Source organism: Bombyx mandarina, chromosome 25, assembly GCF_030267445.1.
Source record: "Bombyx mandarina strain Sakado chromosome 25, ASM3026744v2".
Classification (NCBI taxonomy): domain Eukaryota; kingdom Metazoa; phylum Arthropoda; class Insecta; order Lepidoptera; family Bombycidae; genus Bombyx; species Bombyx mandarina.
Genome location: NC_143231.1, coordinates 5,369,676 through 5,397,667, shown reverse-complemented (window position 1 = coordinate 5,397,667; position 27,992 = coordinate 5,369,676). Strand labels below are relative to the sequence as shown.

The 27,992-nt window shown below is 37.3% G+C and overlaps 4 protein-coding genes across 4 annotated transcripts; 2 read left to right on the top strand and 2 right to left on the bottom strand.

Moving 5' to 3' along the window:
- Nucleotides 1-640: 640 nt before the first annotated feature.
- LOC114245761 (uncharacterized) lies at nt 641-13,427 on the bottom strand. The gene is given in 16 exon segments (XM_089738348.1): nt 641-722; nt 725-793; nt 1,352-1,392; nt 1,394-1,535; nt 1,538-1,574; nt 2,557-2,615; nt 2,618-2,745; nt 3,526-3,565; nt 3,568-3,606; nt 3,609-3,665; nt 3,824; nt 5,046-5,208; nt 6,241-6,528; nt 8,243-8,313; nt 8,776-8,889; nt 13,294-13,427. Coding segments are annotated over 16 exon segments (1,365 nt in total). The 5' UTR covers nt 13,333-13,427; the 3' UTR covers nt 641-645.
- Nucleotides 11,167-12,200, top strand: RpII33 (RNA polymerase III subunit RpII33). Its single transcript, XM_028178059.2, has one exon. The coding sequence runs from the start codon at nt 11,312-11,314 to the stop codon at nt 12,137-12,139; it is 828 nt and encodes a 275-aa protein (XP_028033860.1). The 5' UTR covers nt 11,167-11,311; the 3' UTR covers nt 12,140-12,200.
- Nucleotides 12,343-24,539, top strand: LOC114245763 (uncharacterized). Its single transcript, XM_089738347.1, has 9 exons — nt 12,343-14,290; nt 14,500-14,570; nt 14,945-15,077; nt 16,505-16,656; nt 20,469-20,631; nt 21,293-21,448; nt 22,205-22,341; nt 23,311-23,536; nt 24,175-24,539. The coding sequence occupies exons 2-9, from the start codon at nt 14,521-14,523 to the stop codon at nt 24,304-24,306; spliced, it is 1,149 nt and encodes a 382-aa protein (XP_089594473.1). The 5' UTR covers nt 12,343-14,290; nt 14,500-14,520; the 3' UTR covers nt 24,307-24,539.
- Nucleotides 24,436-27,957, bottom strand: RpS25 (ribosomal protein S25). The gene is made up of 4 exons (XM_089738555.1): nt 27,913-27,957; nt 26,417-26,509; nt 25,928-26,111; nt 24,436-24,557 (listed from the first exon to the last, which is right to left on the bottom strand). The coding sequence occupies exons 1-4, from the start codon at nt 27,955-27,957 to the stop codon at nt 24,478-24,480; spliced, it is 402 nt and encodes a 133-aa protein (XP_089594681.1). The 3' UTR covers nt 24,436-24,477.
- Between the last annotated feature and the right edge of the window lie 35 nt (nt 27,958-27,992).

Below are 27,992 nucleotides of genomic sequence, written 5' to 3'. Positions count from 1 at the left end.
CCTTTTTGAAACTTTCTATGTATTTTGTTACCAAGTAACAATAAATTATGTGAGTTCGATAAGCTTATGTTCCTTAGGCAATGATTCTTCTTATCTACTAATACAAATTATGTAATAATAAAGTTGAGACATGTTTATTTTAATAATTGAAGCATGTCCGGTATGCAGGTTGTCAAATTTGATATACATTAATTATAATATTAACTTATAACTAATGATGGTATCAAAAGCACGATTATCTAGTTTTTGTGAAAAAGGAAATATTTAACCTGTCCTATTGTCTGTCATTGGGAATTTTAAGTTATTTAGATTTTGCAGAATAAAGCGGGAACAATCACTTCTCTTAATTCAACTTTAATTAGTATACAACTGTAATCATATTTCGTTGCGATTGCGTACGCGACGTAACGACAAAAGTTTATATAAACAGATTCCATAACAAATTTGAAAAACAATCGTGTTTTAATATTACGCGCCGATTTGTGTAAGGTCACCCCTAAAGTTGGTCTGAGGTTGCCGCGAAAAAACAAAAACATGGAATTTATCCGTGTAATAGTCGTTTTTTATTATTTACTGGATATAGCAGTGTTAAACAACTAATTTTTATTGTTTATGGAATAAAATAAATTGTTGTCTTTATTACATTCAATGTGATATATCATCGAGCAATGAATCTACGCTTCCTCTGCGCCCGACGAATTCTCCGGCGAAGTCCCACTCGCGTAGGAGTTCGATATCTTATTGCGTAGCTCGTCCATATGTTCCGGACCACGAGTCTCGCAGACTACTTTACCTGTGATATAAACCGTAAAATGTGTTATGTCGACATAATTTTGCATAGGAAGTAAGTAAGGATCACATAGTTCAAAATTGGATAAAAAAGAAGCTGCTGTTGGATAGTAGAGGATTGAATTTAATTTGATTTTTTATTTGAATAGATCTTCGGCCTCAAGTTTCAAGGTGCGTCTTTAATCTATCGAAAGTCCTAGGTGCCTTTGCGTACTTCGCTTCCTATATTATGACAACTGACTTTTATTAATGTCAACATAATATTTTTCTTGAGTATTCTCCATAGATCATAATACACATAGGTAGGTATCTCTCATCACACATTCGATAATCCTCGATTACGTTTTAGGTACCACTGGCCCTATAGATCTTGGGTACTGAGGATACTGAGCAATAGAAAAAAAAGTCAAAACATTTCACTCAAAAAGCTATCATTGTCGAACTTTGATATTAGCGTGCGTTAGGTATACGAGATGTGAATAGGTAAGCTCAGATACCGAACTTAAAACGTTTCTTCAACGTAGATACCGACTACTACCAATATTCCAGCCTATACAAGCACTCACTCGGACGCTAAAGATGTCTCCCTGCACCCAAGCTCTCCTGCATGATGTCCTTTATTGATACTCCGATAGATGATATCAATTTGCACAGTTCAGCAATACCACCAGGTCTATCACTGACTGTCACTTTGAACTTGACCAGACGCTTCTCCGCCGCCAGACCACGCTCCAAACACCGTCCAGGATTGTCGTGTCTATGTTGCCCCGGATAGGATCATACAACTCTGTAAAATAAAATTAATATGGAATTGAATTACAAAGTGTGAGCACAGTAAATGATATATCTCGCGTCAAAATAATTTAGTTTTTCGTTTATCATCAATTTCAATTCCAATTACGTTCTGAATATAAAATATCAAGAGTAGTTATCATGGGTAACAATTATTTGAACTAATTAATAAAAAAAATTATCTCGATTGCTTGGGACAACGGCAGTCCATTCAACCCGGAACGTATGAACGTGTCAATTATTTTGTAATAAAAATTGTGCTATATATCTCTCGCGTATCTTAATTATCTATGAAGGAAGTAACATTGTACGTGCAAAATTTTAAATATAATTATAACTAAATTTAAAGGTTGAATCTAGCGTTTTATTGTCTTCTATATTTATATATTGCTTCTGACGTATCAAATACCTTATAGGTTTTTTGGTTACGCAAGAAAAACTGTAGACTTACGTAGTTTTAATTATGTTATGACTCAGAAAAACCGAAGAAGACAAATTTAAAATTCTATTCTTTCATTTGACAAAGATCGGCAGATGAAACTCACGGTCCCGCGTGCTAAGTTTTGTTTGTCATAGACGCAACAATGATAAATATAAATAAAAACAATGATAAGTTTTAATAATACATTTAATTGATTGAAAGAAGCAAAATCTGAAATGGCGGTAAATAAAAAATCATTCAATTATTCAAAAATTCAACTAAGAATGTATTCGTTGATCCAAAAAAAAAAAAACTGTAATCCTTGTCTTTAATTCACCAAGGTAGTGTCATTTTCGCCACGCACTCGCTTACAAAGCGAACGGATACTACGAAAAACTTTGTTACCATAATAAACCAATAACAAAATACAGTTTCATATGTTGCTAGCAAACTTTACTGCCAATCTTTGATTTCCTGATAATATCATTGTAATCGGTCCACCCATTTTGAAGTAAATTGAGAAAATATAAATAGATGATTGCTATAAGATTTACGAGAAAATCTCACTTCTTTCCACACAACTCGGGTACAAGTCCAGCTATGATAGCAGCCCGCCTACAGCTCCTCCGCCTTCCACCACATATTTCTCTTGTTCAACCAGCCGTAGTATGGCGCGCGCCAACCAATCTTCGTTAACCGTTATCTATCGTTCAAACAAAATAATCGACTACTAACGAATGGTCCTTTGTTTTTACAGCTCAAATACCAAACAGTAAAATAAACATATACAATTAATGATATCAGGAATCGTCACACATTACCTACCTAGTTTTAGTGATTACTTCTCTCCAAAACGACATTCAAGGTAAATTACATAAATTTTTGTAACTTAGACAAGTGTTCACTTCACTTCACCTGTTAGTAAGTAGCAATCGCGCCCGCAAACATCAGACTGTTAAAACCTGAGACATGAGGTCGACCTTTGAATTGTGCTGTATAATGGCTCAAAGCGGAAGGTATGATGCTTCACGGCAGAATTGCGCGATTTGTTAGCACACAGTTTTCCAATAAAGATGTAAAATAAGTTAAATTAATTTCAAACAAAATGTACAAAAAGGCATCGCTTAAAAATTATAATAAGTGTATCTTCTTCTTCTTCTCAGTCGTGTCACTCTTGACAGAGTGGTCGTATCGTCATGTAGTGTTGGAAGGGGCAGACTAAAGTTATTAACTATAAAGAAATGATCAATTGTCAATTGATCTCCTCGGAATTCATAGCACACTTTAAATTAAATCGAAGTTAATTGTAATCCTGGTCTAAATTATTGAGTACACTTGAATGGTTCTTGGGGTGTGAATTTAAGACATCAAAAGGTGGTGCTTCATTTCCACGACACGACACAAATTAATGGAGTGAAATTATTAATCTTCTCCTCAATAAATAAAGAGCTTTTAGAGGTATCTCTATCACGAAAATAATGTTTTTTTAGTAAAAATACAAGCAGTTGTTACCATTTGTCGACTATTGATTGATTGTTCGAAAAGCATTGTAGCCGACTGTAGTACTGCAAGACCGTCGGCCAGGGTCGACTTGATGTCCACGTCACTGGTTCCTCATGACTCATGGCTTCCTTCATGCTAGGACATTTCTCGGTTTCTAACCCTGTCAGAATGCTACGAATAAAATAAAGTCCTGAAGCCTCTCAATCATTAGTAAAACAACAGGCTACATTAGTATACGGGATCGTTGGATTAATCGATTAATGAAAGTGTATACTGGTGGTAGTGGTACCTCTTGTGAGTCCGCACGGGTACCACGACCCTGCCTATTTCTGCCGCGAAGCAGTAATGCGTTTCGGTTGAAGGCGGGGCAGCCGTTATAACTAACTGAGACCTTAGAACTCATATCTCAAGGGGATGGCGGCATTTACGTTTTAGATGTCTATGGGCTCCGTAACCACTTAACACCTGGTGCCTGTGAGCTCGTCCACACATCTATGCAATAAATAAATAAAAACTAATGACTATCCGGATATGGAGTAAATGCAGAAAGTCAACCTGTGTGCGATTTATCGGTATCGAATAACTGGATTACTAATCTGATGTTAAGATCTGATATTCCGATTAATATTATCATTCAGATCTCCTGAACGCATTTGTGCTTCCGTACTGAACCAACACCGGTAATGGCTAGCAGTGGTTATGAACAGTAGATTACCGATTATTCACATTATGAAGTACATACTTACTTACTTCTTCTACTTCTTTAGGCGCGTTGAGAGTAAAATTTAACTTGCGACAGATTCGTTACGTCTATATCAAGTACATTTTTTTATGCCCTTGTAGCAGACGAGCACACGGCCTACCTGATGGTCAGTGGTTACCGTGGCTACCGAACAATGGCGGTTGCGTAGATGAAGTAAAGCGGGCGTATGGCGATCACAAGAAATACAATGGATAGTCTGAAGAAGATATGGAAGAACAAAAGCGTTACCAAAGCCACAAAGATCCGGCTCGTACAAACTCTTGTTTCCCCATATTCCTATACGCTGCGGAGACGTTGACTTTGCGGCAGGTCGAGAGAAAGAAGATTGATGCTCTGGAGATGTGGTGCTGGAGACGAATGCTTGGTATTTCATGGACCGAACTTCGCACCAATATCTCCATTCTTCGAGAACTCGGCATTAAGCAGCGTCTTTCAGCGCTCGTGCATGGACGCATACTATAATTTTTGGACATGTCTCCCGGCGAGGAAATAAATCCATAGAGCGCCTTGTCGTTCAGGGCAAAATAGAAGACACCAGACCGCGTGGAAGGGTGCCCATGCGATGGACCGACCAGATCAAGTCGGCAGTAGGCGGCTGTTTGCATGAGTGCACCAGGCTCACCACAAACCGGGAGGAGTGGCGATTGCTCGTGAGGCGCATAACATCTGCCCACAACAATGATGCTGGATGACGACCACGACCGCTCTGACAAGAGTGATACGACATACGAGATACGAGATTGTATTTTTACAAATAATTGTACTTTTCTTACTTACATAAATCAATACTCGTGATTTCAGGTGTTTTATGGCTGTAGCGACACCCGCCAAGAGTCCACCTCCACCGACTGGTACCAGCACCGCGTCTACGTCTGGTACCTGTTCGAGAATCTCGAGGCCAACGGTACCCTGACCAGCCATTATATGAGGGTGGTCATACCTGATACAACGATGCTTATTTAATTATCGCAAAATAATAATGGTCACAGGTTACATTAAAAATCCGTATTGTATTCAGTGAATTCGAGTACTTGCTGGTTTCTATCTATGTTTGATGATTTAAATGTGATCTTTACCAATGTTATGTTTAGCGTCAACTTGTAGGTGTACACTGTGGTTTGAAGGGCAGTTTTTTATAACCTACCTAAGCTAATAGCCTTGAGAGGTTATGTCAGCGTCACCTAACAAGTAGGTGAGCTCACGGGCTCAAACCTGACGACGGTGCTAGCACTAACCCTAACTTTGGTAGGCAGCAGCTTGGCTCTGCCCCTGGCATTGCTGACATCCATGAGCGACGGTAATCACTCACCATCAGGTGGGCCGTATGCTCGTCTGCCTATTGGGCAATAAAAAAAAAAACAGGAGCAGTGCTTCGCTAAATCTAATACCGGAACGGAAACGCGACCCACTCAGAAGATCCGGCGAGAAACTCAGTGGGCTGTGTCTGTGGGTTAAATTACTCGCCGAGCCCTTCGTCGCAAGCGACGGGTTGCCGACCGGTTGATAACCGGTGCTTGAGGTACCTAAATCACCGTTAGTGGATCGGGAGGATCCGAAATGACGTAAGGGCAGATATGGTCGTTATTTCAGTGGCATTAGACAAATGAAACTGGACTTCGTCTTCATGTTTCAAGATGACGTCCTTTGATTTGTTGTTAATAGACACCGATATCTGCTTAACACAATGTCGACTTACTTCTTCCACTTAATGTGGAATAAAGACGTGACGTGTCCTCTTTATCCATTAGGCTTCTTATCTCAACTTAACATTTTGAAACTATACCTTATGATTATTTAACCCACGTAAGCAGGAAATTACTTACTGGCTCTAACGATACTTCGTCTACGGGATCCGGTACAAAGTTAATATCGGGACTATGAGATGAGTTAACCAGGAAACTAACAAGAAACTAACCATCGATTTCACATTTAAACCTAAAATTTACTACAGTAATTGAAAACCGAATCTTACCCATTAATATAAGTAAGGTTCTTTTCCTTAGCCAAGGACATAGCGTGATACTTGGCCTCCTTCATGTCGTGTCCGTGAACGATGACGTTTGCACCATAAGACTGACAGTTCTGGATCTTCATAATTGGAGCGACATTGGGCATAACCACAGTGGTGGGTATATTCAGTTTATGCGCGTGGTAGCTTAGGGCCTGCGAGTGATTCCCGAGCGAGGCCGAGATGACGCCCCGAGTTTTAGCCTCCTCAGGAAGTAGCAATAGGGCGTTGCGCGCTCCACGTTCTTTGAAACTACGAAAATTCGAATAACAAAATTATAATCGTAAAAAGGGATATACAGTTTTTGATAGATATAAGATAATAGTAGAAGATAATACTAGCAGTACTCGCCCGCTTCGCTGGACATTTAAAATTAACATTATTATTTATTGTCATTATTATTAGGGAGTCCAATACTCATATAAATATAAGCCTATCTATTAAGTACATGTATTTTCTACATGGATACAAAGTTTCAAGTCAATCATATGCATGGTTCAGTAGTTATAACGGAACATCCGTAAAAACCACTGCAGATTTATATAACTAGTCAGGTCATAAGTATTGTCACACAGTAAAAACTTTTCTTTTAGAATGCTGGCCACAAAAAAGTTTATTGAATTCGAATTTCGAATTGTTCATGAAAATAAAATGTATACTTTTAGAATTTACTCATTTTTAAATATGGAGTGGACGCTTAAAGAAGACCGTGTTGCAGTTATTGTGTTGCATCGTTGCGGTTACGCGCCAATTAAAATTTTTAACATACTGAAAAATTTGAATATAGCCAAAAGATTCGTTTATCGTACCATCAAACGATACAATGAAGACTCTAGTGTAGATGACAGGTCAAGAAGTGGTCGCCCTCGGTCAGTTAGGACTCCAGCAGTGACAAAAGCTGTGAAGGCGCGAATTCAAAGAAATCCCAAACGTAAGCAGAAACTGTTGGCCCTTCAGATGGGTTAAGCAGAACCACGGTGAAAAGGGTGTTAAATGAAGATTTAGGGCTTCGGGCATATCGAAGAAAAACAGGACATCGTTTGAATGCTCGTCTGATGGACCTGAGGCTGAAAAGATGCCGCGCTTTGTTGAAGCGGTACGCGGGAAAAAAATATCGGGAAATTCTTTTTTCGGATGAAAAATTTTTACCGTAGAAGAGAGCTACAACAAACAAAATGATAAGGTGTACGCACACAGTAGTGGAGAAGCGAGCAACCGTATTCCGCGTGTCCAACGAGGTCATTTTCCATCCTCGCTCATGGTATGGTTGGGAGTTTCTTATTGGGGCTTAACAGAGGTACATTTTTGTGAGAAAGGTGTAAAAACGAATGCAGTTGTGTATCAAAATACAGTCCTGTCGAACCTTGTGGAACCTGTTTCTCATACCATGTTCAATAACAGGCACTGGGTATTCCAACAAGATTCGGCGCCAGCTCATAGAGCGAAGAGCACACAAGACTGGCTGGCGGAGCGTGAAATCGACTTCATCCGGCACGAAGACTGGCCCTCCTCCAGTCCAAATTTGAATCCGTTAGATTACAAGATATGGCAACACTTGGAGGAAAAGGCGTGCTCAAAGCCTCATCCCAATTTGGAGTCACTCAAGACATCCGTGATTAAGACAGCCGCCGATATTGACATGGACCTCGTTCGTGCTGCGATAGACGACTGGCCGCGCAGATTGAAGGCCTGTATTCAAAATCACGGAGGTCATTTTGAATAAACTTTAGTGTCATAAGAATCTATGTTTTGTTAAGTTAATTTTGGTATATGAATGGTTACATAATGAATAAACTTGTTTCAATTATTTTACATTAAACATGTGACAGAATTTATGACCTGACTAGGTATTAGTATAGATACAATAGATTAAAATAAAATTTTCAGCTCTGGCCAAGAAACATGCATGCTAAAAGCTCTTTTCGACTTCACTAAACTACTAAATTGACGTATAAATTGATCCTACCTTCCTGTGTGCTGCAGAAAGTCATTTTTCAGATAGATATCCATCCCGAATATGGAGGACATGTGAGATTTCTGTAAGAATACTAACAATTTACCAAACAATAAATCTATATACCAATATATAAAAGAATTGCTGTTCGTTAGTCTCGCTAAAACTCGAGAGCCGCTGGACCGATTTGGCTAATTTTGGTCTTGAATTATTTGTGGAAGTCCTGAGAAGGTTTAAAATGTAGATAAATATGAAAATACTCGGAATTAAATAAAAATAACAATTTTGTTTTTCCTTTGATGTCCCCCCCGTCGGACGGATTCCTTTTGTTTGTTTTAAGTTTCATTTTATACAAAAGTTTAGGTCTTTTATTTATTGATTGAGGTACAACGAAGTCTGCCAAGTAAGCTAGTAGAAGTTAAATATCACACAAAAGTGTACACACACCAAGCAATTATAATTGTGCGCTCTTTCTATAAATTTCTTAGTAAAATAAGCATGACTTAAAAGCACACAATGACAACGGAATCGAAAAATTTCCTTACCACGCACGGCGTTTTAATTATCTCACTTTGTATTCTGAATGCTGCTGCAGAGACATCTTCGAAGGATATTCTCTGAGGATTCTCCTTATCGCACATAGGATCAAACTCGATCGTCTGGAACACCATGTTCATTTTATTGTTTGTATGTTATAATCATAATTCTTAAAGCACAGTCTTTGACCTGTGGATCCCTCGGCCGTTTACCGAGGAATGAGGAGTTTTACCGTCTTATCGTCCACCGGGTACTTGTGAGAAATAGGGTCAAAGGTCAATAGGTGAAATACTGCACTGCAATAGAAACATTCAATACGTATCGTTAGGAAATAATTAGATAATATTACTCACCGAGGGCTCACACTTGTAACGCTCCATTTAAAAACTACCAATTAAAAAATATTTTGTAACAGTTAATTTGGCAACACAAGTGCCAAGCTACAGATTTATTAACTGAATGTTGTTTATAATTGGAAATGATAAGGAACAACGGAGTACGTTAACTCGACAATAATTATTTACTGCGTAATTAATAATATTCTAGTGAATATTAATACATATTATGATTATATATATTATTTTTTTTCCTACCTAATCTGAGAGCCTTGAGAGGCTATTTCAGCGTAACCCTAACGTTTGTAGGTGAGCTCACGGGGCTCAAACCTGACGACGATGCTAACACGAACCCTAGCAAGAGTCGTGCTTCGCAAAATCTACCACCGGATCGGAAACGCGACCCACTGAGAAGATCCGGCGAGAAACTCAGTGGGCTGTGTCTGGGAGTTAATTTACTCGTCGAGCCCGTCGTCGCAAGCGACGGGTTCGACGAGAACGGTGACCGGTGCTTGAAGTACCTAGAAGCACCGTTAGTGGATCGGGAGGATCCGAGATGACGTGTTTTGGGCGACGTCGACTGCTTTCCATTCTGTCCGCAGGATCGGGAATGTAGTTACCGGCGGCCACGATGAGAGGGTTCTCGTGTCGTGCCCCTTTATCGAAGTGGCGCATCGACGCCGACTGTAGATACTTACTGATGGACTCTAAGTCCAGGTCGTCATGGAGGTCGACGTTCCTGACGAACCACGGGGCTCCGACGGCTATCCTGCAAAAACGGGATTGAATAATTTGGAATGAATTTAAGTGGGTGCGGGCCGCGTGAGCGAACACTAGACTTGCATAAGTCATGACGGGGCGTATGCAAGTTTTGTAGAGTGTCACCTTATTTCTAAGGGACATTTTACTTCGCCTACATATCATCGGGTAGATATGATTATAATTTAGTGATTTGCTTTTTATACAGATAGCCAGTGGCGTAGCGAGCCCCGGGCGCTATTCACAAAGGGGCGCCAAATGGCCCGCAAAACAAAAAATTGCTGTTTTTTTTTATAATTGATTTCTAGAAAATGTAGTTTTAATTTAGTGCCAATGTACTATAATAAATGTTAATTCGTAAATAAAAAGAAAAAAGGGGGGTTTCCGCGAGAGCTTAGATCGTTACGCCACTGCACATAGCTTATGTCGAAGATAACCTAGTTGTCCTTTATTTACATAGCCACAACTACAAGAAGTCTCGTTATAGTCATATTTTAATTAACGAAATTAATTGATGAAAAGAGTGGGAAAATTAAAGTTAACCGCGGGATGTGGCATCTTGGGTTTTTTTTGTTGCTTAGATGTGTGGACGAGCTCACAGCCCACCTGGTGTTAAGTAGTTACTGGAGCAAATAGACATCTAAAACGTAAATGCACCACCCACCTTGAGATATAAGTTCTAAGGTCTCGGGTATACAACGGTTGCCCCACCCTTCATCGAAACGCATTACTGCTTCACGGCAGAGATAGGCAGGGTGGTGGTACCTACCCGTCCGGACTCACACTATAATTTTGCGGATTTAATTTTTATTACACGATGTTATTCCTTCACCGTGAAAGTCAATCGTGAACATTAGTCAAGTACGTATTTCATTAGAAAAATTGGTACCCGCCTGCGGAATTCGGACACCGTTGCATCGCTAGATACGAATGTACCGGACGTTTATCCTTTAGGCCACGACGACTACAGGTCTACTGGCTTCTTCTAAAAACTCCATTGAGCTCTGAGTTAATTTCCAGCATTTTACCGAAACGTTATATACATCATTTCAGTTCATTCTACACATACGTAAGGCTGGCAAGAATGAGTGAGAGAAGCTGAGGATTGTGCTCAGTGGTCGACAATTGGAGAGGCCTATTTTCAGCGTTGGACTACTATAAGTTGATGATGATGATGATACATAAGGTTAGCTTGTTCCATTTTACACTCATTCAACAGACCAGTTTAAACATCTTTATTACAAAAAAAATGGTAGTATGAGCTTCGTTCCCTTTGTCTGTTTAGTAAATGAAACAAAAAATATGTGACAAGCACAGAGGTTAGAATTTGGCTAACAAGTTGATTGTTTGGAAGTGTTAGGTATTCGCTATTTATTTTGTTATTTATTAGATGGTGTTAGTTTCATTAAAAAGAAACCTAATTTATTAAATTAGATTTAAGAAACAGAAAATGCCTTACGCAAATCAACCCTCTGTTCACATAACAGAACTATCTGATGAAAATGTAAAATTCGTTGTGGAAGACACCGAACTAAGCGTAGCAAACAGTATGAGACGCGTATTTATCGCTGAAACACCAACAATGGCCATCGATTGGGTACAGTTAGAAGCTAATTCCACCGTTTTGAGCGATGAATTCTTAGCACACCGCATCGGTCTCATTCCGCTCATATCAGACGACGTCGTAGACAAAATCAGGTACTCGCGTGATTGTATGTGTGTTGATTTTTGTTCCGAATGCAGTGTCGAATTTACATTAGACGTAAAATGCACAGATGAACAAACAAGACATGTAACAACTGCTGATTTGAAATCGAGCGATCCTAGAGTTGTCCCTGTTACATCGCGACATAGAGATGAAGACCAGGCCGATTATGGTGAAGCAGATGAAATATTAATAATTAAGTTACGTAAGGGCCAGGAATTGAAGCTTCGGGCGTATGCGAAAAAAGGTTTTGGGAAAGAGCATGCAAAATGGAATCCAACTGCTGGTGTGTCCTTTGAATATGACCCTGATAATATAATGAGACATACGTTATATCCAAAACCAGACGAATGGCCCAAAAGCGAGCACACTGAACTTAATGAAGATCAGTATGAGGCGGACTTCAACTGGGAAGCGAAACCAAACAAATTCTTTTATAATGTAGAATCATCAGGAGCTCTTAAACCAGAAAACATTGTATTAATGGGAATAGTTGTACTGAAAAACAAATTACTGAATCTTCAAGTGCAGTTAGCGCAAGAGGCACAAAATGATGCTTTAGCAATTAATTAATTTCATAAAATCTAATATAACAATAAATTTAATTAGATAATAAATGTTTTTGTAATTTAAATTTTCATTTTACCTTATGGTGTGTATAAGCCTTCATTTTTCAAAAGCTTAGAATGTTAATCACAGTATTTCAGTCTGCAGTCTTTTTGAGAAGAAATCACACTAAAGTGAATGTTTCTGTTTCACATCAAAAACTAGTACTACTTGTGGAATGCAATTAAGAGGTTTATACACAACTTGCACAACATGAATACAACTTTAAACACGAATTAATACTACGGCCTTGCAATCACAAGAAATACATGATTTATTAATAAAGTGCAGCTTAGTACCTAAAAAGATACTCAGTAGCTACTAAATTTAAAAAGGAAATTTTACTTTCTGGTAGATCTGTACAAAAAAATTTATAATACAATAATTTCTGTTTAATTCATTTTACATATTAATTTAAGTAATTAAACTTTCATAAAAGTATAGAGACTTAGAACCAATATTGTTTTATTATTATGTATACATAATCAATTATACATTTGTCACTTTATACACAGCAGTATTATTCTGTTGTTTAGAACAATTAGTGATGTGATCTTACTGAAAAAAACAATTCAAAATATTCATTAGATGTATATTTTTTAATTACCCTTGTAGACAGACCAGCATACGGCCCACCTGATGGTGAGTGGTTACCGTCTCCCATGGACTTCAGCAATGCCAGGGGCAGAGCCAAAATGCTGCCTACCGTGTTGAATAATATAAGTATTGGGTTCTTCAACAAATTTAAAATTATTGAGAAATATGAAGATTAATAATTGTATTCATCAACTTATTTGCAGAATGCATGTTATTTAATTTAGTAAGCTTATAATATGATGTTAGCAAAAAGTTTGATACAACATTATATTTAAAAAACTGTAAAATTAATCCAAATTTTCAGAATATATATGGATTGGTCTCTAATATCACTTGTTGGCCACATTTTTTCCCCATAATTATTCGCTGCCTAAGGGACTAGTTGGTCATAGACTGGTAGGTGAGCTCACGAGGCGTTGCCCCATCGACTGGGTGGATATGTAATTAGCAACCACCGCGATGAGGGCTATTGTGTCGCGCCGCTTTTTCAAAGCAACGTTCTGACGTGTTCTTAAGATACTTACGTATCGGTTCTGTATTAGGGTCGTCGTGAAGATCAACATTCCTCACATACCACTGTGCTCCGACGGCTATCCTGCAGAAACGGGGATGACCTGGAGACAATTTATGCGTGGGCCGCGTGAGCGAACAATACCCTGCATAGGTCATGTCAAGATTGCTAGTTACGAAGGGCCAATTTACTTCGGTTTCAAATCATGGGGAAGAGTCGACCGAGTAGTAACGCGACTCGGCCGCGTACTATCCTGATGTGGAGACGGAATGTCATCCCGACGTTGACGCTTTAGTACTTGACCTTTTAGGCCCACGGTTTGGGTTGGCCGAAGACTGATAGTGGAGCTACCGCGCCTAATTCGGGACGAGATACTATCCATGGTGCTGAGAGTGCGAACCCTTTAGAAGAGCACGGATGTCCTCTCCGTGGTGTTGAGTTCTACTCGATAGGTCTATGTGGATCGTAGTGACAGGTAGACTACGCCTTTCACGCCTATATGTCATTTATTATAGTAATCTAATGAAATAATATATTGTAATACCCTTTTCCAATAAATAATCTCAGAAGATAATAAAAAAGGCTTAAATAAAAGTAGTTTGCTTGCGAAAGCTTTGGTTTCAGTTCTCATCTAGCATCAAATTACGTAGACGCTCTTTGGCCAGATCTGAAATCATACAAACGTCACTTTGAAGTCTATCGGAAATGAAAAAAAAGTCGTGCTTCCATGAAAATAATTAAATAACATCGATTACATACATATTAATTTAGTTACTCACTTTGAGGCCAAATTTAAAAGTTTTAAATAATTGTTTAAAATGGTAGCTTTGGTTTTTAGTAAAGTAAATGTGGTAAAGTAAAACAATGGATTGAAAATTTAATAAGGATGAAACAATTTTTTTTAGGTTGATGATAGAATTGACTGTGAACGTCCCCATGTGCTGTCTTTCAATGAAATCAAACAAGCAGTCGAAAGAATTGAAAGTGGGATAATACACACTCCGCTATGTGTTAGTATTGAAAAAATGGCAGTTTTTAAATTTACCGTTTCAATTTTCAAATTTTACTCGGTCAGTGTCAGACAATCATAACCAGGGTCTGTCTGGTTATTATACGGGTAATTAGTATTACCCGGGAGCTACTACAACTGAAGATGCTAATTTAAATTACTTATTTACCCTTAAATACAAATCTTTTCTACGTTCTTTTACTATTACAGGAAGCAAAACTCAGTAAACATATGGATTACAACATATATTTAAAATGTGAAAACCTTCAGTACACTGGCAGGTACAAACACGAAATTATTTTAGAAAAATCACACCCATTTTTTATTATTGTTATGTACTGAGAAGAATACTGCTGACAGTTTGCTGTAGTGTTTTTTATACGACTGCAAACTATTTTGCATAGAAAATACGATGAAGTGAACGTACAGCACTAAACCAACCGATTTTTGAATGCATAACGTTGATATGATTTTAATGGGGGTCGTCGATGTTGGAACTCATTATATTTAATTGATTTTTGGTTACCTACTTCATTTTTTGCGTTAATATTAATTTAATACTTTTTCTACTTCATAATGAGGAGGTATTGTTTTGTTTTTATGAGAAGATTCCGTCCTTTAAGCCGAGCGTGTACTCTGTTTTTTTCATTAAAAGTTGTGCTGAACGCGGTATGCGAAACGCTCTTGTGGCGTACGGTGAAAAAATAATGGACAGAGGAATAATAGTACCATCACAAGGAAACATGGCATTGGGCGCTGCTTACCATGCAAGTTTCTTCGGCATCCCGGTAAAAAAAAGAATAAAATTTTAATATAATAACTTATATTTCAGTGTAACTTGTAAAATCAAAAATTAAGCTTAAGATATGAAATTTTATTGTATTACCTACTTATTTTAGAGAATTTTCAATCGGATCATACTTAAACATTCTTAGGTAAGGCAAAATATTTTTAGCGATTTAAAAATATTAAATAGCGCACACACTAAATTTCGCTGCTTAGGCACTAGTGCTGGGGTCGCCAAACCACGAGAAACACAGAAACATACAGATAATTTGTGTGTGATAATAAATATTCATAACTACAAAAAATAGCTTTGTAACTTCTTACTTTGTTTGGGTCAACATATATTTGTGAAGCAGCATTTTCGAAGATGAACTTAATTGAGTATAATATTACATATGAACATCTCCAGGATTTAATGTCAATAGCATGAACTCCAAATATGAAGGAGATAGTCCACATCAAAAATATACCTAATTCATATTTGTCATTGATATGAAAAAAAAATTGTTATTTCCGTAATTATATTTGTATAATAAATATTTTTTTATTAAATGTTATGCGGACCACGTTAATTATTTCGTCTCGTATAAAATTATTAATTATTTAGTATAAAATTGACCCCGAGCGAAACTAATTGGTGACCCCTGTAGTAGTAGCGAGTGCCCAGTGGACACTAGTCCAAAAATGGGTATAACAATGATAAGTGTAGCAACCCAGCGACAGATAGCATTTGATTTAACATGTAAATGTTCCGTGGTGCTGAAACTATGTAGCCTAGAAAACTATTTATAATCGGAAATTAATATGAAACAGGTATCGGTAACATTAGATTAAAACTCTTAATAGAACATTGGTCATTTTGTCAAAGGTTATCTTTCAATACTTCGAGCAATGACCGTCTGTCTGTTTCATGCAATTAATAAAAAATAAAATGGATTAATTAGTCTTTAATTTAATGTAATTTATTTTTATTGCTTAGATGGGTGGACGAGCTCACAGCCCTGGTGTTAAGTGGTTACTGGAGCCCATAGACAACCACAACGTAAGTGCGCCATACCTTGAGATATAAGTTCTAATGTCTTAAGTATAGTTACAACGGCTACCCCACCCTTCAAACCGATACGCATTACCGCTTCACGGCAGAAATAGGCAGGGTGGTGGTACCCACCCGCGCGGACTCACAAGAGGTCCTACCACCAGCAATTATTACGCAAATTATAATTTTGCGGGTTTCATTTTTATTACACGATGCTATTCCTTCACCGTGGAAGTCAATCGTGACCGTTTGTTGAGTACGTATTTCATTAGAAAAATTGGTACCCGCCTGAGATTCGAACACCGGTGCATCGCTCAACACGAATGCACCGGACATCTTATCCGTTAGTCCACGACGACGTCTGAATTAATGATTCTATTAATGTTTATGTAGGTAACTGTTGTTCTTCCCGATCGCACCTCTCCTGCCCTGGCTCATCGTTGTTCCGAATTAGGAGCGGATGTTGTTCTATACGGGACCAGTTATGACGAGGCTCTAGCTTACGCCAAAAAAGTACAACGTGAAAGTAGACAAATTCTATTGAGGTTTGACGAAATGTTTTGGTTGATTGAACTGTTCTATTCATTATATACACATTATTCACACATATATACATTTATAACATTATACATTATATACATACACATACATACCTAGTCAGGTCATAAGTATTGTCATACAGTAAAAACTTTTCTTTTAGAATGCTGGCCACAAAATTTTTTATTGAATTCGAATTTCGAATTGTTCATGAAAATAAAAATGTATACTTTTAGAATTTTACTCATTTTTAAATATGGAGTGGACGCTTAACACGTTAACAGTCCAGTGTTACGTATGTGGTACACGGTGATCGGTTTCGCCGAGTTCGTGTACCCTATGAGGTACACGAGCCGATGTGTTTCTCTACGGGTCCTAGATCCACGGACTCGTCAAATTAGTTAATGTTTTCTTTGTGGACTTGTGGCCAAGGATCTAATAAATCGAAAAAGTCGAAAACATGTCATATTTTTTTTTAATTCTTGGTATAGCAACACGACATAAAAAAACTTAAAAAAAAAGATACAAATTTTAATTGGTGAACTAAAAGCTTTGAAAAACAAACAACGCAATATGCTTTTTTGCAAATTTTACATTGCGTTGATACCCTTTTGGCTTTGTCCCGTGCATGTGGAGGCAGTCGACCTTCATCAAGGAGGTTTTGGCAGCATCTCACGCATCGTCTTCGGATGAATCGAGATTCTTTCTTGCCCAAAAACTCCAAAAATTTGTGTTTCTCAGCGGCGTACTTGAACTAGAAGAAAACGGTCTTCCTGATGATGGCCCGGGTAATCCTGATGGTCCTGATAATTGTAATGGTTTTGATGACCTTGCATGGAATTGCGGTGTTCTTCCCGTGCTGAAAAAGCGTATTTCACTGAGTTGGTGTGCAAGTTCGTGCTGTAAGAGTTTTTTACAATGATTTCGTGTGCTGCTAGAATGCTCAGCTTTTCTCTCCTTCTCTCTTTCGGTAAACCCCTTCTCTTTTTATTGACTGTGCCACAGAGGTCTGTATTGCTGTAAAAACTTGCACACTTTGCCCACTGTAAATTTGGTATCCCCAAGTGTAACCTTCTGCAGACCATAGCTTATACATCTTCATCTTATATTTATGTGTTCGAGGGTATGTATTGGCAGAAAAGTAGTCTGCCGCGGAAGTGAACCATCGATATGGTAATAAATTAACCGTACATACGTCTATTGGAACACTCATGAGTCTGTGGTACACGTTAAAGGTACACGGTAATTTAATTCATAAGTCCGTGTACCGCCCGGTGTACACGGGTATATCCGGGGTCAACGACTGTATTTTGTAACTTTTAATGCATCAGTCGATAAGTGGACATCGAATAGTGTCCAAAAAATATACCTAGTCAGGTCATAAGTATTGTCACACAGTAAAAACTTTTGTTTTAGAATGCTGGCCACAAAAAAGTTTATTGAATTCGAATTTCGAATTGTTCATGAAAATAAAAATGTATACTTTTAGAATTTTACTCATTTTTAAATATGGAGTGGACGCTTAAAGAAGACCGTGTTGCAGTTATTGCGTTGCATCGTTGCGGTTACGCGCCAATCCAAATTTTTAACATACTGAAAATTTTTAATATAACCAAAAGATTCATTTATCGTACCATCAAACGATACAATGAAGACTCTAGTGTAGATGACAGGTCAAGAAGTGATCGCCCTCGGTCTGTTAGGACTCCAGCAGTGATAAAAGCTGTGAAGGCGCGAATTCAAAGAAATCCCAAACGTAAGCAGAAACTGTTGGCCCTTCAGATGGGGTTAAGCAGAACCACGGTGAAAAGGGTATTAAATGAAGACTTAGGGCTTCGGGTATATCGAAGAAAAACAGGACATCGTTTGAATGCTCGTCTAATGGACCTGAGACTGAAGAGATGCTGCGCTTTGTTGAAGCGGTACGCGGGAAAAAAATATCGGGAAATTCTTTTTTCGGATGAAAAAATTTTTACCGTAGAAGAAACCTACAACAAACAAAATGATAAGGTGGACGCACACAGTAGTGAAGAAGCGAGCAACCGCATTCCGCGTGTCCAACGAGGTCATTTTCCATCCTCGCTCATGGTATGGTTGGGAGTTTCTTATTGGGGCTTAACAGAGGTACATTTTTGTGAGAAAGGTGTAAAACGAATGTAGTTGTGTATCAAAATAGAGTCCTGACGAACCTTGTGGAACCTGTTTCTCATACCATGTTCAATAACAGGCACTGGGTATTCCAACAAGATTCGGCGCCAGCTCATAGAGCGAAGAGCACACAAGACTGGTTGGCGGCGCGTGAAATCGACTTCATCCGGCACGAAGACTGGCCCTCCTCCAGTCCAGATTTGAATCCGTTAGATTAAAAGATATGGCAACACTTTGAGGAAAAGGCATGCTCAAAGCCTCATCCCAATTTGGAGTCACTTAAGACATCCTTGATTAAGGCAGCCGCCGATATTGACATGGCCCTCGTTCGTGCTGCGATAGACGACTGGCCGCGCAGATTGAAGGCCTGTATTCAAAATCACGGAGGTCATTTTGAATAAACTTTAGTGTCATAAGAATCTATGTTTTGTTAATTTCATTTTGGTATATGAATGGTTACATAATGAATAAACTTGTTTCAATTATTTTACATTAAACATGTGACAGAATTTATGACCTGACTAGGTATATTATACACACGTATATACATTGTAATATCTTCCGTATTATTCGGTCGTCGAGACGATGTTTCTCAGATAATAATTTAGCTACTTTAAATTATCTGTAATCAGTCATTTAAAAATAAATTTAAATAATAAGGACTTAGATATTTAGTGATATTACGGGCATTACGGCCGGTTGTAGCGATTTCTGCTGAGATCGTATTAAATTGTGCGTTAATACTACTAATACATATATTTATATAAGCATGCATAGTATGGTTATACTTTTTTTTTTTTCTTACAATTGCTTTCGATCACTAGTGTATAAAGGCATAATGAAAAATTTATCTATCACCAACCATTTTGATCGAATTTTGACCGCCAGCTATTAAGTATGATAACGTAAATCATTGTCTATTCATTTTTAAAAGTGCAAAATTTTACGAGTGAGTATTTCATAACAACAACATGTCATTTCGGATCCTCCCGATCCACTAACGGTGATTTTAGGTACCTACCTTAAGCACCGGTCATCATTTTCGTTGAACCCATCGCTTGCGACGAAGGGCTCAACGAGTAAATTAACCCACAGACACAGCCCACCGAGTTTCTCGCCGGATCTTCTCAGTGGGTCGCGTTTCCGATCCGGTGGTAGATTCTGCGAAGCACGGCTCTTGCTAGGGTTAGTGATAGCAACATCGTCAGGTTCGAGCCCCGTGAGCTCACGTACATGTTAGGGCGAAGCTGAAATAGCATCTCAAGGCTATCAGCATAGGTAGAAAAAAATATCATTACAGCAATGGAAAACTTGCCCAGGATTTTTTACATTTTATAACTAGGACCTTTTTCAAAATTCACGTATGGCTTAAATCTCTCTTTTTTTTATTTTTTTATTGCTTAGATGGGTGGACGAGCTCACAGCCCACCTGGTGTTAAGTGGTTACTGGAGCCCATATACATCCAACAACGTAAATGCGCCACCCACCTTGAGGTATAAGTTCTAAGGTCTCAAGTATAGTTACAACGGCTGCCCCACCCTTCAAACCGAAACGCATTACTGCTTTACGGCAGAAATAGGCAGGGTGGTGGTTTCACCCGTGCGGACTCACAAGAGGTCCTACCACCAGTAAAAATCTGTAAATCTGCTTTAAAAAAATAATCTGCTTTAGCGCCGACGACCCTTTGGTGATGGCTGGGCTGGGCACAGTCGGCATCGAGATCATCACGCAATTGCCAGAGACAGATGCAGTAATTGTTCCGGTCGCCAGCGGCGCTTTGCTCGCAGCATTACTTGTTTCATGCAAGAGACTAAAATGCTCGTGTTTGATCTATGTAACTTATTCCTTTATTAATCAGTAAATGAGTATGCTGTTCGTATATATATTTTTATACCGTATTGTGTAAGTATAATAGATTTCATAAAGATGCTTTAATAGGTAAGAGAATTCTACTACGGTCGATTAGAAGAGAGTGCGGTGCGCATGACATCAACTTCGGTCGATTCAAATTTTTTTGTTTTGGGCACAGAGTATAAATACCTAAATAAACAAATGTTATAAATCACAATTAATTACAGATTAAGCAATCGCTTGGATTTAATAGTAACGGTTTTTGAGGGTTACTTTATTTTAAACTGCATGTCATTAAATTTGTATCCACTATTGTTAATATTATTATGAACGTATTATTATTATAAAACTACTATTATGTACAAAGTTTTTATTTACTAATTTTTATAAATTTCGGTAAAAACTGAAAACCATGGGCCTAAGGCAAGTGGAGTTCATTTTCACTTTTAATTTCGTCTGATGTTTCGTCCTGCAAAAACATCTGAACAATCCGACACGTATTTAAAATTGTGCCACGCAAAAACATGGTAAAAAATAAATTTTTGGGGTACATATTAAGGTGTTATATAAATAAAGAGTTATTATTATTATTATTATTATGTAGAAAGTTTTTGTTCTCGAATTTTTATTATGATATTTTCTAGGGTGCTGAATGTGCAAAAGTGCCAAAGATGATGAAGGCACTTCAGGCTGGTAAACCAGTCTCCGTGCCGATCGTCTCGAATCTTGCAGAGGGACTCAACGCTTCTAGAGTTGGAGACAATACTTTTGCTACTATTAAAGGACGACTTGATAGAATGGTGATTTGCCTTATTACTCTCCGATAGCGAATTAGTTTGACTTAATAGTTTCCTGGTCGAGTTCTAATTTCATTAGTAAAATCATTGTCTCGTAAAAAATGGCGATTACGTTGAAGCGATAGTGCAGTATCTTTTAAAAAAATACGCATTCAGTAACATTTATGGTTGTCTGTCTGGTCGTGACGCCAGTGGCTTTTGTTGTTCGCTTGTTTAGCTACCTGCTATGTAGAGGTCGCAGGGATTGTCCACCTGCCACTGTATCACAGTAAAATCTAAAGCAGTACTACTACAGTACAAAGTACTAAATCGCGAGTCTGCTATTACACTATACGCCCTACTACCAGTACCAGGAGGTACGTGATGTTTATGAATCGGGGGTACAGTACGTTCACCATGCTCAATAAATCTTAACATTGCCCATCTACAGCAATATAATAAAAATCCTTGAGTACTTATATGCATTTGAGATGCTATACTTCTTTGATGTAATTGACTTATCTGCTTAGCTTTCATAAAATATATTAATATGCGTATAATTTGGCTCGAATTAATTAGGTACAAAAACATAATGAAATGAAATTGTGTTACTTGATTGTGTTAACTTCCTGACAGTAAAAATAGAATGTGATCTGTTTTTTTCGATAAGGAGTTTTAAGTTCAATTTATTAGACTTCCTGTATAGTTATAAGTTATCTGTAAAAGTCTGGAGACAGACTAATATCTCTAAATCACCTTGGATATATTGAAATGTTTCAGTTGGTAGTTGAAGAGTCATATATCGCCCGTGCTATGATATCAGTTTTAGAACGGGAACGGCTTGTAACGGACTGCGCTGGAGTCTGTGCTGTAGCAGCTGTCATGCAAGGTTTAGTGCCAGAGCTCCGTGGAAAACGGTAAGCGTATAGTTGAGGCCGTCAGTGGAAAAGTGGCCTAAGCTGACCATAGATAATGAAGTTTGAATTTACTTTTATACTGCTTCGTAGGTAAAAACAATACGCCCAAAAACAATGTTTTCGAAACCATCTACTATGTATGGGTGAAACCAGGAATAGACAGGTTTTCGATCAAATTTTATTATGTTTTAAGTAAATTGCAATATATAAGCACGAATATGAAAAATTGTGCGTTAGGTCACTTTTGCGCTGACAGCCTCGGATAAGAACATTTTAATTTTGCTTACAAAATATTTTCGTTTCATAGAAAAAAAATTAACTCTTTTATTTCATTGTAAGATAGAATAAGGTTTTTTTTGGAACGAAGTTCGTTATGGGACAATGCGGAGGGGTACCCTAACCGGAAAAAAGTCCGTAACGTAAGATTTTTATTAGTAATGCACAGTGTACGACTTAACTTTGTAATAACGTACAAAAAATAACATATTTTTTTATCATTCATTGACCACGATCTCAGAGCGTTCGTTTGCGCAATACACTAACTGTTATGCAAACAACCGTGAATGAAGTGTACCACAATAAGTTCGCACGTTACCGAATGTCCGTAGGTTGTTGCGAAACCTTCAGTTTTATTTTCTTTATACCTCGAATAGAACTTAAAATTAATATTTTTATAATAAGGAACTTCGTTCCTATTCGGTGTCCCACGACACCACACATCTTTCTTCTATACTAATATTATAAAGAGGAAAGATTTGTTTGTTTGTTTGTTTCGAATAGGCTCCGAAACTACTGGACCGATTTGAAAATTTATTTTTCCATTAGAAGCCGACATTGTCCCTGATGAACATAGGCTACTTTTTTTTATCTTTTTTTATTTTATTTTTTTGGTTTCATGTGTGTTTTAATGTTTCCGAAGCGAAGCGAGGGCGGGTCGCTAGTAATTAATAAAAATGGATTTGCATCAAGGGCGGTATGTGTGCTGAGCAGTGGAAACGTAGACTCGGGTCGCCTGTCTCGTTCTATACAACGTGGGCTCGGTGCTAGCGGTAGACTCCTTCGGTTTGCGGTTGCCGTGCCCGACCATCGATCGGGACTGGAACACCTCGCTAAAACGATCGCAAATGAGAATGCCGTTCTGAAGAGTCTTGTTACTGAGCAAATGTGGGTGCACAGCGATGTTGGCTCTACTTGGGTAAGAAATTTGATTGTAGAATGTGGAATCGAAATCTCGCACTAAATGAGATCTATTTTTAAATATAACGAACAGTAAAATAATAACTGTCACAATAACATTTTTTTTTAATAGGCATAAAATGGCTCAAGATGGGTAACCATTTGTCGATTAAAATTATCAACTTATTCTCAAACATTTATTTCTGTACATACATATCTGTTTATATAGACATTTAATTTTCTGTGCCACCGATTTTCTTTTTTCGTTTTTTTTTTCAATACCTACCTGTTCTTTATAAACGGGTACGACAAATGTAATCTAATAAATGAATTTTAATCTTAACGTATCAGTGTTTATGGTCAGAATTTCGATATTTTTAATTCGAAACTACAAAAATGTTGATAGAAGTGTTTTATTCATTTCCGTTGTAAGTCAATGAGAATAAGGTTCACTTGGTTACTGGTTATCGTAGCTCATGAACGTCAGCTATGATTGATTTGCTGGCGTCAATGGTTTCGATAACTATTCGTCACCATCTAGGCCATAAGGTCGTAGGTCATGCACCCTGAGCGCATTTTGGTTCCTAGTGAAATAACATACTTTATTCGCGATTTGTACGATCTTCCGGGGAATCAAGGCTATTCCGCATTTTACAGGTGAATGTTGTGGTAGAGACTGCCAACGAGGTACATGCCAATAAATTAAAGGATCGTTTGCGTGATCTTTATCCGTCTGCTAGATTTGCTGTCATTGATCTCGATGACAAATACAAAATTGCTGTGCGATAATTGATGTTAATGCTTTAACAAAACTTTTTTAATATTTCCAAATAGGTACCTAATGTCTTGTGGTTCATGAAATTTTTTAGTAAAAGTGTGAAATCTAGACGAAGTTTTAAACAGAATAAAAGAATGAAATTGTCTTTTTTTGTTTTTATTTTTTTTAACTTATATCATAGTTTATGCGACTGGATCATCGCCCTTGGTCGCACGCGTGTAGATCACCTGCCCATGGTGTTGGACTACCTGTTTGATGAGACCTGCACATGAAATAATACAAATTAATAAAAAGTCAGATTAAAGTTAAAAACTAATTCATCGTTACAGTTGCGATCAGTCTCAATATATCAGCTTTAATGCTGTCATGGTTTATCCAGATAAATGATTCATCATATTTAGTCGAAAAATCTAAATGTTTTTGTCGATTGTATGTGTATCGCTTGAATTTCATTGGGTAGATTATAGCAGTGTCATTAAATACTATATCTCTTGATCTTTATTTTGGAACATTGAAGGAAGAATGAATAATTGTTTTGTAATCATGATCATCTTTATGAATTTCTTGAAATAATATGTTTGTTTCTCCTTATAGTATTATTATTTCATGGAGAGCCTTATTTAGAGGTTGCAATAAGCTTTTATAAAGCATTTTCTTTGGGTTTCTGAACTTGTAACTCTCTAATTAAAATCACTTTTACTGACAGCCTAACACTGCCTAAAACTGTAATGCATTCAAAACTTTGCAAGATAAAAAGTAATGGAACAAAACAAAAGTAGTTTTAATTACAAATTAATATGATAGCTTGACTTGTACATCTGTTAGAACCCTGACAATATTGTGCTGAAAAAGAATCTTCATACATAGGGATTGTTTCAATCAAATAACCAAAGCAATAATACTCTTAAAGCAGCGGGAAACTATTTTAAGACTATTAAGAGCATGTAGTACATTTATCATGGATGGCTATGGCATGACATATTTTGAAATCACATGACGTATCTATTTTTGTAACCATCTAGTGAAACAGTACTAAATTGAATATATGGAATATTAATCGATGTATTGAAAAAACATATTGTCTGTTGACCATACTGTTATAAAACAATTCCTTGAAATGTCAAGCCAACTGTGCAATGTTTCTACTTCATCATATAATCATAAAAACACATTTCATCTATTACAGCCTACAACAAATTGTAAATTTAGTGATGGGACTATACAGTCTCTGTTTTTACTTGAAGCGTTATTACATTTCATTTTAAAACATAAGACTATTGTATTATAAAAGAATCGAGTCTAACATCAAATATAATTCATAATTTGTTGTATATTTGCATCAGGGACCACAATACACCATGTGGCCAATGAACTGCTAGTCTGGCCATCTACATTAATGAAGTGCCAGTTGTGTAGTTTTTGATATATAAGATATTTGTAGTTTAGGTTAATCTTTAGTAGTAGCACTTGTCTTCGCTTTTTAGTTCCCTTAAAACTGACACTTAATCATAAAGCATGCTCAAGTTAAATTGCTGCTATTTCAGTAGTAAGTTACGCCATTAGTCGAATATCAAGGCTACACGATAATTAAGGCTATATTCTTCAATTTAAAACAATTCACTGATAGCTAACCTTTTTCCCTAAGCTCGATGAGTGCTCTTCTCGCCAGGGAACCTCGGACCTTTAATCTTTCAGATACGACAGCAGGTGTGATTAGCTTGTACTGTGGGACTTCCTTGTACAGTTTCTCATATGTGGGTTTATCAAACAACACCTGGTTGTTCAACTTATCACGAACTTTTCCCTTGGACCACTTCTGCAAATTATTAACTCAATATTAGCGTTTTTTTAAAAGATTTATTTTCAGGAGGTTTTAGAATTATTGCCATCAGACTCAATATATCAGTTTGTACTCTCACATATTTCAAGTTTTAATAAGTGTAATCACATGGCACCGTTGTTAGTTTAATTATAAGATGTAGCTTCAAATTCTATCTACACATATATATCAACAATTTAAAGCTACGTAATGGTAATTTATAGTAAATTTATGGTGACCTGTTAAATTTTAATTTAACACATTCGAGATAACCTCACTTCAGTGAATTTTCCAATATTTACCTTCTTCTTGGCTTTGCCGCCACCGGATCCTTCCTTCTTCTTCTGTGTTTTTTGAGGCTGTTTGGCCGAAGCCTTCGCGTCCTTCTTGGGCGGCTAAAAGCACAAATATCATCACGATAACAATGTCGCCACGAGGTTTCATGGTAAATTCATCGTAAACACTTTCGAATACACTGATTAAGATGCATTGATAAATAACGACGAATTACTAAGTTATGCACAAGTTTAGCTTTGGACATTAATCATAAGAAGATTAACTTTGTGTAATTTCAATAAAATTAAATAAATTGTACAAGCCACTCACCATCTTTGAATTGGAAAGAAACTATAGACAATATACAGGTAGCGTTTGTTACTTTTGCACAGACTAACTAGAGAAGCTGTACCTTTGGCCTCTTTGAATTTTAAACATAGAATAGCCTATTCCCTAAAATTCATTACCACTAATACCACTACAAAGCACCTGCGAATTTTGGACACACTAAAGGATTACAATTTGAACTAGACTTGTTTGTTAAGTGTCTGTGGAGCTTTGGAGGTTTTTAAATATATTTAAAAAAAAAGGTAAATGAAGGCATATATAATGCATATTAAAAGAGGTGTCCCTTAATGGGTATCTGTATCAAGCCGAAACGAGACATTAGTATGTTAAAATGTATTTATATATATACATAGGTGGTTAAATATATGTATGTTTTGCTTGTAAACTTAAATTTATACATCTTTCTTCTTTTCCTTTGTTCACTTTCTATTTATGTGATTTGATGTGGAAGCTTGTTTGGTTAGGTTTTATACTATTGTTGAGTGAGTTATTATTGAATTATTGAGTAAGACCAAAAAAAACTTGATCTATTACTTTTATTGAAGATTTTTTTTTAAATTGCTTATATGAGTGGTCGAGCTCAGCCCACCTGGTGTTAATTGGTTACTGGAGCCCATAAACATCTACAACGTAAATTGTGCAGGACGAAATAGGATTTTATCAAACAAATAGAAATAATATAGTTAATAAGTAATTATGTAACAAAAATGTATAATCTTAAATTATTTAATATGCAATATGTTAGTGTATCAGATCAGAGAATGTGAATAGACCAATAGGAACAATTCGTGGAGCGCTTTCACTACGGTAACATACAGATCAAGGGACCCTCCAAAAGTGGCGCGTCGATAGCGCGTCGCGAGATGGGGTACTGAAATAAATATAAAAGGATGGCCATTTATAGGCAAAAACAGTTCCCAGTGAATCTTCGACAAAGAACCATCAGCAAGATAGAAACAGTTCTCAGCAGATCATCAAGACAGAAACAGTTCTCAGAAGCTCTCCGACAAAGAAACATCAGCAAGACAGAAACAGTTACCAGCAGTTCTCCAATAGTACAGTTATCAGAAAACCACCAGTGAATCAGCTACCAGTGAACCAGACAGTTACCTGTGAAACCTCGCTACAGAAGCCGAAACCCATCGAAAGAAACAGCCGTCTTCTACCAGCGCACAAACAGACAGCAGAAAACATTATCACACGACTCGGAAACAGCCATACAGACCGGGTCGTGTACATTTCATGGTCCATTCG

Bases quoted from the DNA above. Each gene is read 5' to 3' on its own strand.
- RpII33 (XM_028178059.2), top strand. From the start codon at position 11,312: ATGCCTTACGCAAATCAACCCTCTGTTCACATAACAGAACTATCTGAT.
- LOC114245763 (XM_089738347.1), top strand. From the start codon at position 14,521: ATGGATTACAACATATATTTAAAATGTGAAAACCTTCAGTACACTGGC. The intron at 22,342-23,310 runs GTAAGCGTATAG...ATTTGCATCAAG, and splicing joins CCAGAGCTCCGTGGAAAACG to GGCGGTATGTGTGCTGAGCA. The intron at 23,537-24,174 runs GTAAGAAATTTG...CGCATTTTACAG, and splicing joins GCGATGTTGGCTCTACTTGG to GTGAATGTTGTGGTAGAGAC.
- RpS25 (XM_089738555.1), bottom strand. From the start codon at position 27,957: ATGGCTGTTTCCGAGTCGTGTGATAATGTTTTCTGCTGTCTGTTT. The intron at 26,510-27,912 runs GTGCGCTGGTAG...TTGTGCTTTTAG, and splicing joins ATGTTTTCTGCTGTCTGTTT to CCGCCCAAGAAGGACGCGAA. The intron at 26,112-26,416 runs GTAAATATTGGA...AATAATTTGCAG, and splicing joins GCGGCAAAGCCAAGAAGAAG to AAGTGGTCCAAGGGAAAAGT.